Here is a 14,780-nt window from a genome sequence, read left to right as displayed (position 1 = left end):
CGATTTTTGCCAAGTTAGACCAATTTTCAGATAATTCGGGCCCGCCTGGTTTAGAATCGGATCTGAATCTATGGAGACCAATCTTGCAACAGATTCCTAGTTGTTACACCTTGATTATAAGAAAAAATTTGGTTAGGTTGATCTCAATGGTCAGTGGCAATTGAACAATTGTTGCTGCCTTGCTTTTAATTGGGCTGAATTAGGCCCAATTTTAAAGCCCATAGAACAATTGTTGTAATTTGTAAATATAGTGAGCGGATGAAGACTCGGGCTGTCCAAAAACCTAAGAAATCAAAATCAAAATGGGAAATCTAGTTGTCATCATGGGTTGGTGACATCTAGATTTTGCCACCATCTGCTACATGCAACCATATATGGTGCATATGAATGGATAGGTGTAGTGGGAACCATGTGATAGATAATACTACACTTATTTCACAAGTAAAATTTCAACCTTTTATGAGCAAAGAAAATTGATAAAAAGTATGGAAGAAAGAACATTCCCTAATCATGCAGTCCCTATGCCCATAAATTATCAGAAATTGTCATTGAATTTTTTATTTTTCGAGTACATATGTAACATGATTTCCTTCATTGAAAGAAAAAAATGTATTTCTTTCTCTCCTCTCCATCTCTCCTCCGCTTCTCTCCTCTTCTCTCTCCTCTTTCCCCACTTCCCCCTTTGGGAAGTGAGGGAGGGGCTACGGTACAGCAAAGGCAATGGCAAATGGCACTTCAAAGATTGTGCCACCCTATGATTGGCCAAATTTGCCTGAACTTTCCAAAATTTCTAGGATTGATATCTTTCAAGCCATAGAATTAACAATTTTGATGAACCATATATCATTGAAAAGATCTTTTTAAGTACTATCCAATGATGCAAGGATCAGGAAAATTTTGTCTAAGAATACACTCAAAACTACAGTTGAAGTGAATGACCCATGAAATCATGGCCAAACGGCATCATCTTCACCCCCAAAGTTTAGGATCAGGTTTAATATGTCAAAACACTCTTATGCTAGAAGTTTGGTCAATTTTTAAAAGGTTGGGACACTTAATTATTACCAGGAGCAAAATGGTCATTTTCTTTTGAACTGTTCCGGTGAGATTTTCGGTTGAGAGCATGGTTTCAAGTATCGGCCAGATTGGCGTATCGGCCAGATTGGCGTATCAGCCATATCAGATCGGTATCGGCTGAGACCGACCCCTGGCCCCTGGCCGATCCGGATTGGTGATCCGTATCATTTCAAGGGTAAAATAATAAAAAAATTAGTACTTTTTTAAAAAACAGGGGTAAACCCAACCGATATCCACCGATCCGATCCGATCTGATCTGGATTGGATACCGATACCGATACTGTCCCCTAAAATCTAAATCCTTGGTTGATAGTTCCTGAAAACTCCTCCCATCACTATTGATACACTTCCCAGGGTGACAAAATTCGTTGTCCACAGCACAACAGAATTCAGCATTGCAAAAGACCATATTCCCTCCCAGCTCAACGAACTTCATGCTATCTAACAATGCAAAGGCCAATATTATTAAAGCAATTATTCATCTTCTTGTATTTACCTTATTTCTCTTCGGCTAAAGGCAAGTAAAAAGCCCCAGTTAGTGGTAGCACCACTTCCACTTAAAGAGCTCCTCAAATGGAGATTTACCTGTAGAGAAACTAGATCCTTAACACTTTGTTTTGTATACTTGGACAACCAACATGAATTCGAAGCATAAAACAAAGAGAGGAACCTGACACTCTCAGCATAATCGACTAAATTGCATCTTCAGCTATCCGGTAGAGTTCTTCCACTTACCATTGTTATGACTTGAAACGTACCTATTGCCGGATCTCCTCAAGTCTCTACCACAAAATCTAATGGGAACATGAAAGTTCATTGAATTGCTCAACTTCCATGAAACTCTGTTAGCAAAGAGAACCAACTCAATTCTCTGCCCTTCGATGGCCATTTCCTGCAACAAAATCGCCACACCTCTGTTGATCTTTCTCTCTTCTTCGTGTTCACCAACCATCTGTTAAGTTGCATAGAAAATGAGCTTAATTTTCTCTAGAAAAGTTATGATCTTCCTTTTTAACTCTTCACCTCAATAACCTCAACTTCACTGTCGCTGTAATCTCCCCAACACTTGGTTGGCTTCTCCTCCACTCTTAACTTGCTGCAAGAATCTTTCGTAACCACAATATCCTCAGGAACAGCAACTGTAGCCGTAGGATCTTGCTCTACTTCATGATTTTCCTCCTCAGAATCTACAGATGGACGTTTTTGCTTCTTTTGCTCATCTTGCAGGTTTTCGCTCTCCTCATTCCCTTCCAGTGAAGGCTTTCGCTTTCCAGCATTCTCTTCTGTCTCAATTTCGGTTTTCTTTCCATCCACTTCAACTGTTAGAGATTCAAGTGAACTGTTAGGAGACACTGAAAAATAACCATTTGGAGACACTGGTGTACCATTAGGAGACACTGGAGAACCATTAGGAGATTCTGGAAGGCCATTAGATGGGACCAGAATGCCATGTGGAGAAGCTGGAAAACTATTTGGAACCCATGGTTGCCCTGGTATGAACTCAGCTGCATGTGGATTCATTATTCTAGGATGGTTAAGGTGATTCCCATCCCCAGCTTGTTCATCATTCTGGAGACCACGTTTGTTGCGGAGGACCCGATTTCCAGATCGGTTATAGCCTCCTGACAGACGGGGTCCGTAAGGAACCCTGGCCGTTGCTGACTGATGAGACTTACGGACAGGATTAACAGTCAGCATAGGGGGGACATTAACAGGCGGAGGCAAAATTCCACCATGATCTTTGAAACCTGGCATAGGAACTGAGCCAAAGACAGGGACCATGGACGGGTTGAATGGAGGTGCTGCTGCAGAAAGTTTTTTAGCTGTATCCTTCCCAGTTTCAGCTTCCACCTGCTTTTCTCCTGCTAATGAAGGCTTCCCATTCTCACTTCCATTTGATATAGCTTTTGGACTTTCACTTGTCTCTGCCACCTTTTCAACAACAGTGCTTGCATCTTCTCCTCCTGACTGCATTATATCTTCTCTTGAAACGGACTGAGGTTCCAAATCAGATAAAGTAACTGATTGTTCCATCAAGGTGCTTCCGGTACCCGAAGTTTCAGATTCAGCGACAGTAGTATTTGGAACCTTCAAAGAATCAGCGTTATCAGAAAGAGCGGCAACTTTCCCACCAACGACTGTTTCTTCTTCAACAGAAACACCTTTTATTTCTTTTTGAGCATTGGTTACTGCATCATCGCTCACTTCTGCTTCTTTATTTCCGATGACAGATTCCTTTACTTCCTCACAAGAAACCAGTGGCAGATGCTCTCCCTCAATGGGTTTCTGAACCTTTTTCTCATCTCCACTCTTTACCATTGTCTCCTTCTCAATTTGAGTTGATTCAATTACTGAATTTCCCTTGATTTCTTCAGGATTATGCTCATCAGTAGGATTTCCCTTTCGTAGCTGCTCCATTACAGCCTTCACTACTGTCCCAGGTGGAGCCAATGCAACCTCCATGGGATTCTGAACCTTTTCCTCATCTCCAATCTTTACCGGCTTCTCCTCAATTTGAGTTGATTCAATTACAGCATTTTCCTTGCTTTCTTCAGGATTATGCTCATCAGTAGGATTTCCCTTCGGTAGCTGCTCCATTACAGCCTTCACTATTGTCCCAGGTGGAGCCAATGCAACCTCTTTGTACGAGAAGAGCTTTCCAGCTGATTGAACACTGATAGGACTGGTCAGAGAACCAGATTTTGGGGGTTGCCCGGTGGGAGCAGGGCTTGCTGTGGCTGATTTTGGGTACAAAGATTTTTCTGCAGCTATGCCTGAAGTGGCAGAGTTATTAAGCTTTGGACTGAAGCTTGAACTCTTTACTAACTTCCTCTGAACAGGAACAGCAGGAGCTGTAGCAGCAGGAGCCTCATTTTGAGATGTTCTTGGGGATTGAAAATTGGTGGGCCTTCCTCTGTATCTTGCGGATTCTGAGACATTTATGGAGTTTGTATTCAGCTTTGCTAGGCTTGGCCTCCTTGATCCGGAGGACTTACGACCTGCGGGTCGACCCTTTGGAACAGCTTCTTGCCATCCTTCATCAGAAGTATCTTGCTGTGATGGATGGTCATCCTGATGGTTCAGTGCGGACCCATCGACAAGACTAATGATAGGTTTATCATCATTAGACTCCACAAACTGAGCTTCTGTTTTGTTTTCCTTGTCACTGTAGGTCTCCGTCACAAGGTAAGTCTGTGAAAATGCTTCATCCTTCTGATATTCATCTGCGGCTGTGTCCCAATGGTTGTGACACTGTCCTCCTTTGATCTGTAGTTATGAGGTAAGGAATCTTATTGCCAATATCACAATGATGAGAAGAAAATTAAGATCAAGTAAACATCTAAGGTTCTGAATGAAAAATATTAACATACCTTTGCTCGGGCTTGCTTCTTTTGGTTTTCTCTCCCTTTCAGATCAGCATCTGGGTTTATGTAATCTAAAAGGTCGGACACACTGGCCCAAAAGTGGGTTAGAGAATTTGATACAGATCAACAGATGTATCCTAAAGACCTCTAAAAATTTGGACATGAATTCTTGAGTACAAAATAAACCACCAAAATCAATTACAATACAATTTACTGGGTTGCATTTTTTCTTTTTAAATCTTTTTGAAGTTTGAAATAGAAAATTAAGTAACCCCCCTCTTTTTACACTGAGAACAGGAATTACAACAATAATAGTAGTGGTAATTGTTATAATTAAAATAATAAGGAATACAATGAGAGACTATAAGAGACTAAAAGAAAGGTCTAAAGAACAAGCCAGATAACGGGGACATAAAACCAATATAAAAAGATTATAACATGAACCATCATCATGCATCTATACTCACTATTGTATAAACCTATGGTAGAGACCCCAAAAATAAGATTAAATAATATAAAACGACTATACTGCAGTTGAAATTTAGACAGCTACGGTTTACAGTTCAAGAAATCAATTGGCTTCTATGATTTGGGGTCATCAAATAAGTGAACAATTAAATGACCCCACTGTTTAGGAACAAATTTTTCTATTTCCCAAGGAACATGAACCACGGAGGAAACATTGCAAAAAAGCAAACTACAAATGCAACCAACTAAAGCAGGCCCCAACTAAACGGAGTTTGCTACACAGATCCTGTTGCACCATTCAACTTGTCTGGAGTCATGTTTGTCGTCAAAAAATTAAGCTAATTCATATTAATTGTCTATCCAAGAATTAAATATTGGATAGCTATTATTAATGGTTCAAAATGATATCCAATCAAAAGAGTGGTGATTTCCAGGCAACCAAAATCATGATTAAGAATCCTGACCGTTTTAGACATCCAAATTTTCTTTTTTTCATGAATGATAACCAGTTCCCTCTTTTAATCATTACCTTAAGTGACCTTTGCTTGCTATAGAGGCATCCGGCTTTGGGGTACCATTGCGTGCAGCTTCCTGCTGTTCAAGGGCCTTGGATTCGAAGTACTCAAGCCATGCAGCAGCATCCTGAAAACACAGAAAGCGAAATTACCATAAGAGGAGCTAAAATATGAAATCTATGACCACTGTTGAACAATGATCGTACCTGAGTACGGAGATCTTCTGATCCAAGCTTGCCCTGTAGTATCTGTAAAGTGGTCTGTTCATGCTGAACACTTAATGAGTATGCTTCCATCAAAGACAGAGCAATTGCAATGGCATGGTAACTGGCAGCAGTCTGAAAAATAGAATCCAGGAATAGAAATTAACCACATCACCGATCTACTCGCTGTACATATTAATTGCTCCAATACACAAATTAGAGGTAGAGAGAGAGAGAGAGAGAGAGAGAGAGAGAGAGAGAGACCTGTATATGGTCTGCTCCCAGCAGCCTTTGGTTACACTTTAGAGCCTCATGTAGGTACCTAAGAGCAACATGAATGTTTCCCAGGCCTTCTTCCATCATTGCAATATTAATATAGGTTGCAGCCGTATTTGGATGTGAGGGCCCACAAGTTAAATGCAAAAGATACAAAGCACGATTGACATACCTAGGCCAACGGAAAGGAAAAAGTAAGCTATACACACACAGGCATGTGTGAGCATGCGCACACATTGGAATAGCTACAAAATAAAACAATTATTTCTCAAATGTGAGTATCACTTATTATGGGGAACAAGACTAATATAAGCTAATTCTAAGCCAGAAAGATCCAGCGAGAAACTAGTACTGACAGGATCACAGAACAGAGAATATAAAACTAGAATATAGAGAAAGTTTATCTCTCAAAATTGAAAACTCAGAGCAGTCCAATAACTTGAAAGAATGGTCTACCCTAAGAGAAGAAAAAGCATACAGAATTTGACAGAAGCATGATAACAGAATAGAGATAAGGAGGCATTCTAAAAACCCTAAACATTAGGGTTTTGAAAACCTCAAGTAAGCCAGAATTGCAGGAAGGAAGGAATCATAACCAGAATACGAAAAAAGTAAATAAGTTGAAATTTACAGGTTTTAATGGCCTGAAATTATGGTTGGTTGTTCTACTGAGCAAGGAGAGAAACTCCGCAAAACAGGATTGAAAATTTGAAATCCAATGGGCATTGAAAGATATTTGTTACAAAACCAAGATCTGTAACCAGTAACTTGAGAGAGTAAGAGAAGAGAGAAAGAGATTGAGAGAGAAGAAGAGAAGAGAGGCTGCAAGAGGGGAGCAGCCGAGCATGTTTCCCAGTCCCCACTACCATCAATATTTATTAACACCTAAAGTAATACAATCAAACTAGGAAACTAAGTCCTTGTGCCACAAGCAAGATAAAATAGGAAGTTTATCCTAATTAGTAAGTAGAGATCTATCCTAACTAGGGAAAGAAATAAACTAAAGCAAAGAAGTAAAACTCATCCACGATAGGAACACTCCCCATATCGTGGTACATATCTTAACACTCCCCCTCAAGCTGGAGTATACATATATCAAAAGAAAACTTCCAGCTTGGACCAACAAAAATAGAAAATTAAACATAACACCGGTCTTGAGTAGTAGTGATAGACGCTAGAGAGCACAAAGAGAACTCCAATCATCCACATCATAAAGTCAGTAGCATCAAAGGCGCTTCTCAAGGAAGGCAGGTAGTAGGTAGGAAGTAGCAACAACAGATTGCAGCGATAAGCATATATCGACATCAGGTTGTCGGGGACCAGGAAGCAACATCAGGTTGCCGAGTATTAAGTAGTAGCATCGGGTGCCAGGGTAAGCAAGTACATCATCAAGTGCCTAGGTACAAGTAGCAGCATCCAGGTGCCGAGGTAAGCAAGTAGCAATATCAGGGTGCCAAGGTAAGCAAGTACCAGAATAAAGCAGATAATATAAGAACTGCAATTGAGTAGATAACAACTCCAATCTCCCCCTCACATGTAGCATTACACGTGGACATACAATGTCCAATAATTAGCATCTCAAAGGATGAGCAGTACATATAATCCCATAGTCAAGAGCAAAAAATAATTTCCAATCTCCCTCACACTATAGCAAATTATCTTCATGCAAGCACCAATTTTCCAAAAAATTGTAACCCAAACTGATGCAATCTAGGGGTCCAAGACCCTAAATTGGGTGCTATGTGCTCAAAAATGGCAAATATGTAATTAATCCATGCAATCTCAGTTTTGAACCCAATTATGGGCCCAGCCAAGAGTGTAATAACCATTTAATGGAGTAATAGCATTCTGGTAAATAATCAGAATTTTCAAGGGGTCAATTTGGTAGCTAAAGAGCCAATGGACAACAAGGGAATTGGAATTATTGTTTGGGGATAAACTAGGAAAGAAGGTTAATTAATGGGCATGAAGGAATAAGAGACAAAGGGAGGGGCAATATTGGAAATTAAAGAGATAAAATAAGAAAGCCAAGTAATGGGAGAACGTATGGCCAAAGGGTAACCTAGGAAGCAAAACAAATTAATGGGACAAAAGGGATTATAGATAAAAGAGAGGGGCAGTGGGGGAAATATGGGAAATAGGTTTTAATTAAAGAAGCACAAATCGTGGGACAGGTCACTCGTCCCTTACCTCCAGCCAAAAACATGGCAGAAAATCTGCCCCCAGTAGTTCGATTGTGGGATCAACAACTCGACACGCAAACAGCAGTACATTGTTGCTGAAAATTGAAGCAGCAAATCGATAGAGCAGCAACCAAGTAGCAATCGATTCAACTTCAGATCAAAGAACCATAGTACATAGCAGCATCAACCAGAAAATCGTTGAAACCCACGAATCAATGCAAACCAGAAAATCAACAAATGCAGGTAGCAAATCAGCAGAGTTATTGACGTCAGACAGCAACATACGACAGCAGCGATTGCCAGTTTGAGAGCAAATCCAATAGAGCAAACTAGTTCAGCAGAGCAGCAAATCCTAATCAAAGCAAACTATAACAGCAAAGTATCGAATGGCTTAGAAGTATCAAGCTGAAAACTGAGAACTCCAGCAGTAAATCGTAGCAGTAGCAGTAGTTATGCTTCATCATACAAAATCTTCATCGAAACCATATGAAACCCTAGTTCTTCTTTTCTCTTCAATGAACTAGGGTTTCACCAGTAGCAGGAGAACTTAGAAGGACTCTCAAAACAGCTACTGGTTACTGCTCTGATACCATGTTACAAAACCAAGATCTGTAACCAATAACTTGAGAGAGTAAGAGAAGAGAGAAAGAGATTGAGAGAGAAGAAGAGAAGACAGACTGCAAGAGGGGAGCAGCCAAGCATGTTTCCCAATCCCCCCTACCATCAATATTTATTAACACCCAAAGTAGTACAATCAAACTAGGAAACTAAGTCCTTGTGCCACAAGCAAGATAAAATAGGAAGTCTATCCTAAGTAGAGATCTATCCTAGCTAGGGAAAGAAATAAACTAAAACAAGGAAGTAAAACTCATCCACGATAGGGACACTCCCTATATCGTGGTACATATCTTAACAATATTGAAGAATTCCACTCTTGGTAGGGAACCAAAACTCAGACAGAAAATAGAAACCAGAAACCAAAATTAGTAACTCAGATTTAGGAAGTCAGAAATTTAGAATGTAGACATTTAGAAACTGAAACTGAAACTGAAATTAGAAACAGATACAGAAATAGAAACTAGATTCACAGACCATATTGTAGAAAGTGGAGTTGAATGTGATTCTGAAACTGATCGACGTTAAGATTAATTAGATAAGATTGGGAATCAATGCAGATATTAATCCTGTAATTAGATCTGATTGGAAATCAATGCAGAGATTACTCTTGTGAACGGAATAGAAATAGAAACAGAACAGCCTATAGAATCGCAGGGTCAGAAGTTCGAACTTGTTTGCAGGAGAAAGATAAAAGAGTGATAACAATCAGGAATCAACCTGATTGAGCAGTTGAATCCACAAAGAAAATAACTACTGAATTCGCAGCAGTCCACAGAAGTAACACTTTTGAATCCCACAAGAGTAAGCCTGAAATCCACAGACCAAAGTAGCAGCCAAAGCCTTTTCATTCATAAATTCATCAGTACATACTTATATAGAATAGAGCTAGACAGACAGACTCAAAGAAAGAAAGCCATAAAACAACCATGAACTGGAAAGGAAACATAAACCGACTACGAAACTGAAGTAATAAAGATAACAGCTAGGAGGAATAGGTTTCATTGTTCGAGATGAAATTGGGCATTGCAAGTTCGCATATCATCTCCATCTTCTTTCACTAAACCCATCATTGGTGAATCAATTGCTATTCGGACTGCTTTGCTTGAAGCCATTTCAAAAGATTTTGACAAGCTGATTGTGGAGTCGGACAACAAGGATGTTATCACTTATCTTCAACGGAATGCTCATCAATCACCATTGGAGATCAGGCCTATTTTTTGGAGGATATTATGCATATTTCCTCATACTTTGTTGCTTGTAATTTTGTGTATGTTCCAAGGGAGAATAATAGCATTGCTGACTCACTGGCTAGGAGGCCCCTGTCGATAACGTGTGCGACGGTTTGGCCAAATTCCAATCCATGGATATTGGAGATGTGTCAATCTCCCTCCATGAGTACTACACCTAATCTATGAATAAATTCCCTTTCCCATCCCATGGGTTGGGGTTCTTCTACCGAAAAAAAAGAAAAAAAAAACACTAGGATACCTTAATAACAAACATAAAAAAGAAATTATAAACTCCAAAGTAGCCCCACAGTTCTGTTTTAAGGAGAACCAGAACTGAAACCGCAGGGTCTGGAAAGAACCAGAAAACTGGTTGAAAGTTAGACCAGACCAAACCACAGGCCATTCTGGCATGTTTTCTCTTCGTTCTTCTGCTAACATGGCTCGAATTTTGCATCAAGGAATCTGCAGAAAGTCCCTAATGCTGCTATAATTACTAAATAGGATTACAGTAACTAAGGTTTCAGCAACTCAAAGTCAACAGAATAGATCAGAATTTCAGGGAATAGATGACCAGGAATTAGAATACAGATTTTGAAGGAAAACAGAGTAGTATTCTAGTTGATAAATTCAGAACAAACTAACAGGAAATATTTAGCAGAAAAAGGGTGCCACGGGTATTAGGAAGTAGGAATAAACTGCCCTGCAGTTTGGTAAGAGATTGAGATAGAAAAGTATGCAGTTTGGTAATGGGGCACGAATTCACCTGCTGCGATTTCAGGGAATAGATGACCAAGTAGAATCTGAGAATCCACTCAGTAGAACAGCACCGAATCCACAGTAATAGAAGAAAACTTCAACAACATTGCTCATATATTCGTGTATGAGGCCATAGGCCATTACATGTATAAATTGATTCTGTAACACTCCTCAATGATTTGGAAGACAAAATACTACCTGGAATTGTCGAAACAGACTAGTATTTAATACTCCTACTCAAACTAGGACTCTAAAAACAAAACATAGATTTAGAATGTAATAGGGTAATAGCAAACATTAAACATAAGGACTAAAAAAAAAAAGGACTAAACTAATCCTACTTATTTAATCTTGTAGTCCTAGTTCTTACCTTTATTTTAGGCCCATTAAATTGGCCCATCGGACCAAGGGCCTAACATATATAGAACCCAACCCAAGGCTCGTTTCCACTAAAATAAGTCACTCTTTTCTAAATTTATCTCCATCAAGGATTCGTGTAACCAAAACAAAGTTTGTTTAAGGCATCATTCGCTTTTGTGTGTGTGTGTGTGTGTGTGTGTGTGTGTGTGTGTGTGTGTGAGAGAGAGAGAGAGAGAGAGAGAGTTTTATTCTCTAAAAGACAACTCTTGGATATCACGTCACCAAGATCAGACGATCAAAATATCTCCCCAGTTTTACCATAAATTAGATGATTAAGATCATTCAATCAATCACCAATGAATGGACTTTAACCATGTGCAGAAGAAATGTTTACCATGCGATGCCATTTGGTAAAAATAATAGATCTGGCTTCACCATCTGAATTTATGCCACATAGATAAAGTAGATGAGTACGAAGCTACAAACATGCTTGGGGGTATGATGTATTCTAGGTTAATCAAATAAGATTTAGAGAACAACAATAACCACAGGACAGAATCACAGTAGTCCAAGTTTAAGAAGCAGAGGGACATAATATAAGGAGTTGTGATATCTCAGAATCTAATGGTCGGATGAGGCTGAAATTAGAATCGAGTAGACCTCTAAATAGATTGTTTAGGCCCCACAAAATATCAAGCTGATCCAGTGGTCAGATCTGCTGGAACAGTAGGAAACAAAAAAAAAGATACTCTAGAAAGATAGAATTTAGTAACTTCTAAAACAATCAATAACTCACAACCCATGGTTTAGTTGCCCCTCCAATTCTGGTCGAAGGTATGGAGGACTGAGAAGCAACTAATATCAGAATCTATGCCAATCCAATGGTTGGATTGACTGGACTGCAGACACAAAGGCCTGCAACAAACAGAATATGTTAGAAAAGCAACAATAGACTGAGATCTGAAGAACAAAACCTGCAGAACAGTGAACAAAAATAGAAATTTTGAATAACAAAGAAAAATGGAAGGCAATCAAGGAGAATATAGAATGAGAAAGCCAAATTACGAGCCTATGGGCTGCTGGAACAACAACCAAAAACAGAAACCAGAACTGGAAGAACACTGTGCCGCAAGCTGTCATGTTCTTCAATTTTCAGACGACAGTCCTTATCATAGTGAAAGGACTCCCACTTTTTCGGCGAAAGCCTGAGTTCATTTTTCTTCTCCCAGTTGTGAAGCCTGATTGATTCGAGTCTTTTCCCTGCCCCCCTGCCTCTCACTTCGTTTCGTTCTTCTCCTGTACCATCACTGGATTGAAGACACCCCCGATCAGCCCAACTTTCCCAAATGCCCACCACCCAGAATCGATGATCAGACTCAACTATCAGGGAATTGATTATCTAAACCAAGCATCCACAAATCCACCATTAACGGTTTATGAAATAATTCACCCCCACTACCTATCAGTTGCATCCGATTACACTCATACATACTAGATCATATGCATTAAAGGTGATAGGTGATAGACTGCCCACTACCAAGGTTTCAATTCTCTCATGGTAGCGCTTGCCATAGATCAGTCTTGAATAATAAAAAGAAGAGCTATCGTGGATAGATGGACCACTAACCAAAAGAAAAAAGAACAGTAGCCTGCCTTGCTCTACTAGTCCAGTAGAAATTCAAGTAGATGGTCCTAGGGGCCTTAGACAGCTAGTATTAGGCAGGAAATCAGCAGAACCAAAAAAAAAAAGAGAGAGAGAGAAAAGGAAAGGAAAAAGAAAAGATACTGTCTGGTTTCACCACCAAGACCTACGCAAGGCTTCACCACCAACCATTCCAAGGTTTCACCACCTTGGTTGCCACTACTTCACCATAAGAGCTGCTGTCTCCCTTCTCTTCTATTTATGAATTTGAAAATAGATGTAGTACAGAATAGGAGCCATGGCTACCAAATAGCCTACAATCAAATAAATAGAAACTTCCTAGGAGATCTAATGACTAAAACCAAAGAGGAAGGAATAACATAAAAAATAGAAACTATAATATTAGAACAATCGATGGCCCATTATGAGACAAAATATGGGCATCAATGTAGTAAACCAGTGGCATATGACGGGCTTAAGTTATAACCAGAATATGGGGCTAAGTGCATAGTTTTTAAGGCGCTGCTAAGGCGTCGCCCTACCAGCACCTTGTCGCTGATGAGGTCTAGAGATAGTAAGGCAGTGCTCCGCCTTATGTGAAGTGGCGCCTTATGCATTTCTTTTTTTTTAAACACATTTTAGAATTACTTGATGAAGATTCCAAATATAGATTTTTTATTGGTAGGTGTATGGTTTTGTTAACACTTGAGATGTATGAGATCAGCTTTACTCCACCAAAAATAACCAAAACCAACAAAACAAAAACATGATTCACAAACAGGGTTTGGATTTTGTCAAGGGTTTTAAGAAAGGGCTTTGAGAAGGAATCAAGGAACAAGGAAGAACCACTAATCCAGGCGACCATTTTGCTCCGGCAGCGGTGAGCTTCATTCTTCTTTGATAGGAGTAGAAATATAGTGGATGACCTTAGGGCTTAGGCACTCATTTTGGCATCAAAGAGGTAAGTATAATAAATACTTGTATTTTTTATGTCTTCTTTTCTTTATATTTATAATTTTGTTTCATAATTATGTATTTATATTATATGTTAATATGTTATGATGATTGATGATTGATGAACTTAGTTTATTCGCTTTATTGATTTGTTTTCTTGATGAATCTCTTACATTGGTATGAATATGAACCTTTAATATTTATTTAACATATAAGTAATAGAATTCAACTATGATTTGAGCCAAATAGATTGGTTTTATAAAAAAATTACACAGGAACACTTTAGTCGATAAGGCGACGCTTTATCCCGCCTTATCGCTAAGGCGACGCCTTATCCCGCCTTATCGCTAAGGCGCTCCGAAAGACCCTCAAACGCCTCCGTCGCCTTACCGCCTTAAAAACTATGGCTAAGTGTGGGCCCAAACACAACTTAAACTGATGGGCAGAAAAGGACTTGACTGGGCTGGTTATAACTTAAACCAATGGGCCTCAAACAGGGGCCTGATTCCTCTTCCTACGCTGGAATATTCTTAGCTCTACCTCAGGGGTTTTAGGTAGTAAAGGTTTGTTAATTTGAGAAAAATAAATCCTTGTTCTGAGCAATGCCAAATTAAGAACTTAAAATAACTTCTGTGCCGTGCACAGCACAAAGAATGTGACACAGAACTGGAAATTGAACATCGAAAAAAATATTTTGTTTTAAGTCTGTGGCTAGTCAAACTAAATATTTCTTTCTGTCGTTGTTACTATTAGAAAGGTTTCCCTACATACTGTCTTCAATAAAAATTATGAAGAAAGCAATTGAACACAGGCAATCAATGAAAAAGAAACTTACTTCAAGGCCAATTCTGTATGTTGAAGCCGATAGTAGAAAACAGCAAGATCCCCGTAGCTTTTCATTGTATCTGGATGATCAAGGCCAAGTTCTCTCTCATTGATATCCAACGCCTTTTGCTGATAGATGGTTGCCTGCTTAGAAGTGCATAAAGTCAATGCCGCAAACATGTTAAACATAGAACTGCATCATGTGAGATAGATAATAGCAGCATGGAAGTCTCAGAGAGCTTCATTAAAACCAATGGAATGAATACTTGATCAATGAATTCATGCATGCTAATCATGTATATTAAAAAA

The 14,780-nt window shown here is 39.3% G+C and overlaps 1 protein-coding gene across 1 annotated transcript in view; it reads right to left on the bottom strand.

Annotated features, from left to right (window-relative positions):
• Positions 1–1,539: 1,539 nt before the first annotated feature.
• The window catches only part of LOC122082363 (protein TSS-like), a 26,476-nt gene continuing 13,235 nt past the window's right edge, over positions 1,540–14,780 (bottom strand). The window contains exons 18-23 of the mRNA XM_042649867.1: positions 14,482–14,615; positions 5,893–6,076; positions 5,632–5,763; positions 5,440–5,552; positions 4,449–4,530; positions 1,540–4,344 (exon numbers count right to left, since the gene is read on the bottom strand). Of these exons, the coding sequence (XP_042505801.1) occupies positions 2,089–4,344; positions 4,449–4,530; positions 5,440–5,552; positions 5,632–5,763; positions 5,893–6,076; positions 14,482–14,615 (2,901 nt within the window). The 3' untranslated portion in view covers positions 1,540–2,088. The remainder of the gene's footprint in view (positions 4,345–4,448; positions 4,531–5,439; positions 5,553–5,631; positions 5,764–5,892; positions 6,077–14,481; positions 14,616–14,780) is intronic.

The sequence above is a fragment of the Macadamia integrifolia genome, chromosome 6 (assembly GCF_013358625.1).
Source record: "Macadamia integrifolia cultivar HAES 741 chromosome 6, SCU_Mint_v3, whole genome shotgun sequence".
Lineage (NCBI taxonomy): Eukaryota > Viridiplantae > Streptophyta > Magnoliopsida > Proteales > Proteaceae > Macadamia > Macadamia integrifolia.
The sequence above is the reverse complement of the archived record's forward strand: the minus strand, read 5'-3'. Positions and strand labels throughout refer to the sequence as shown.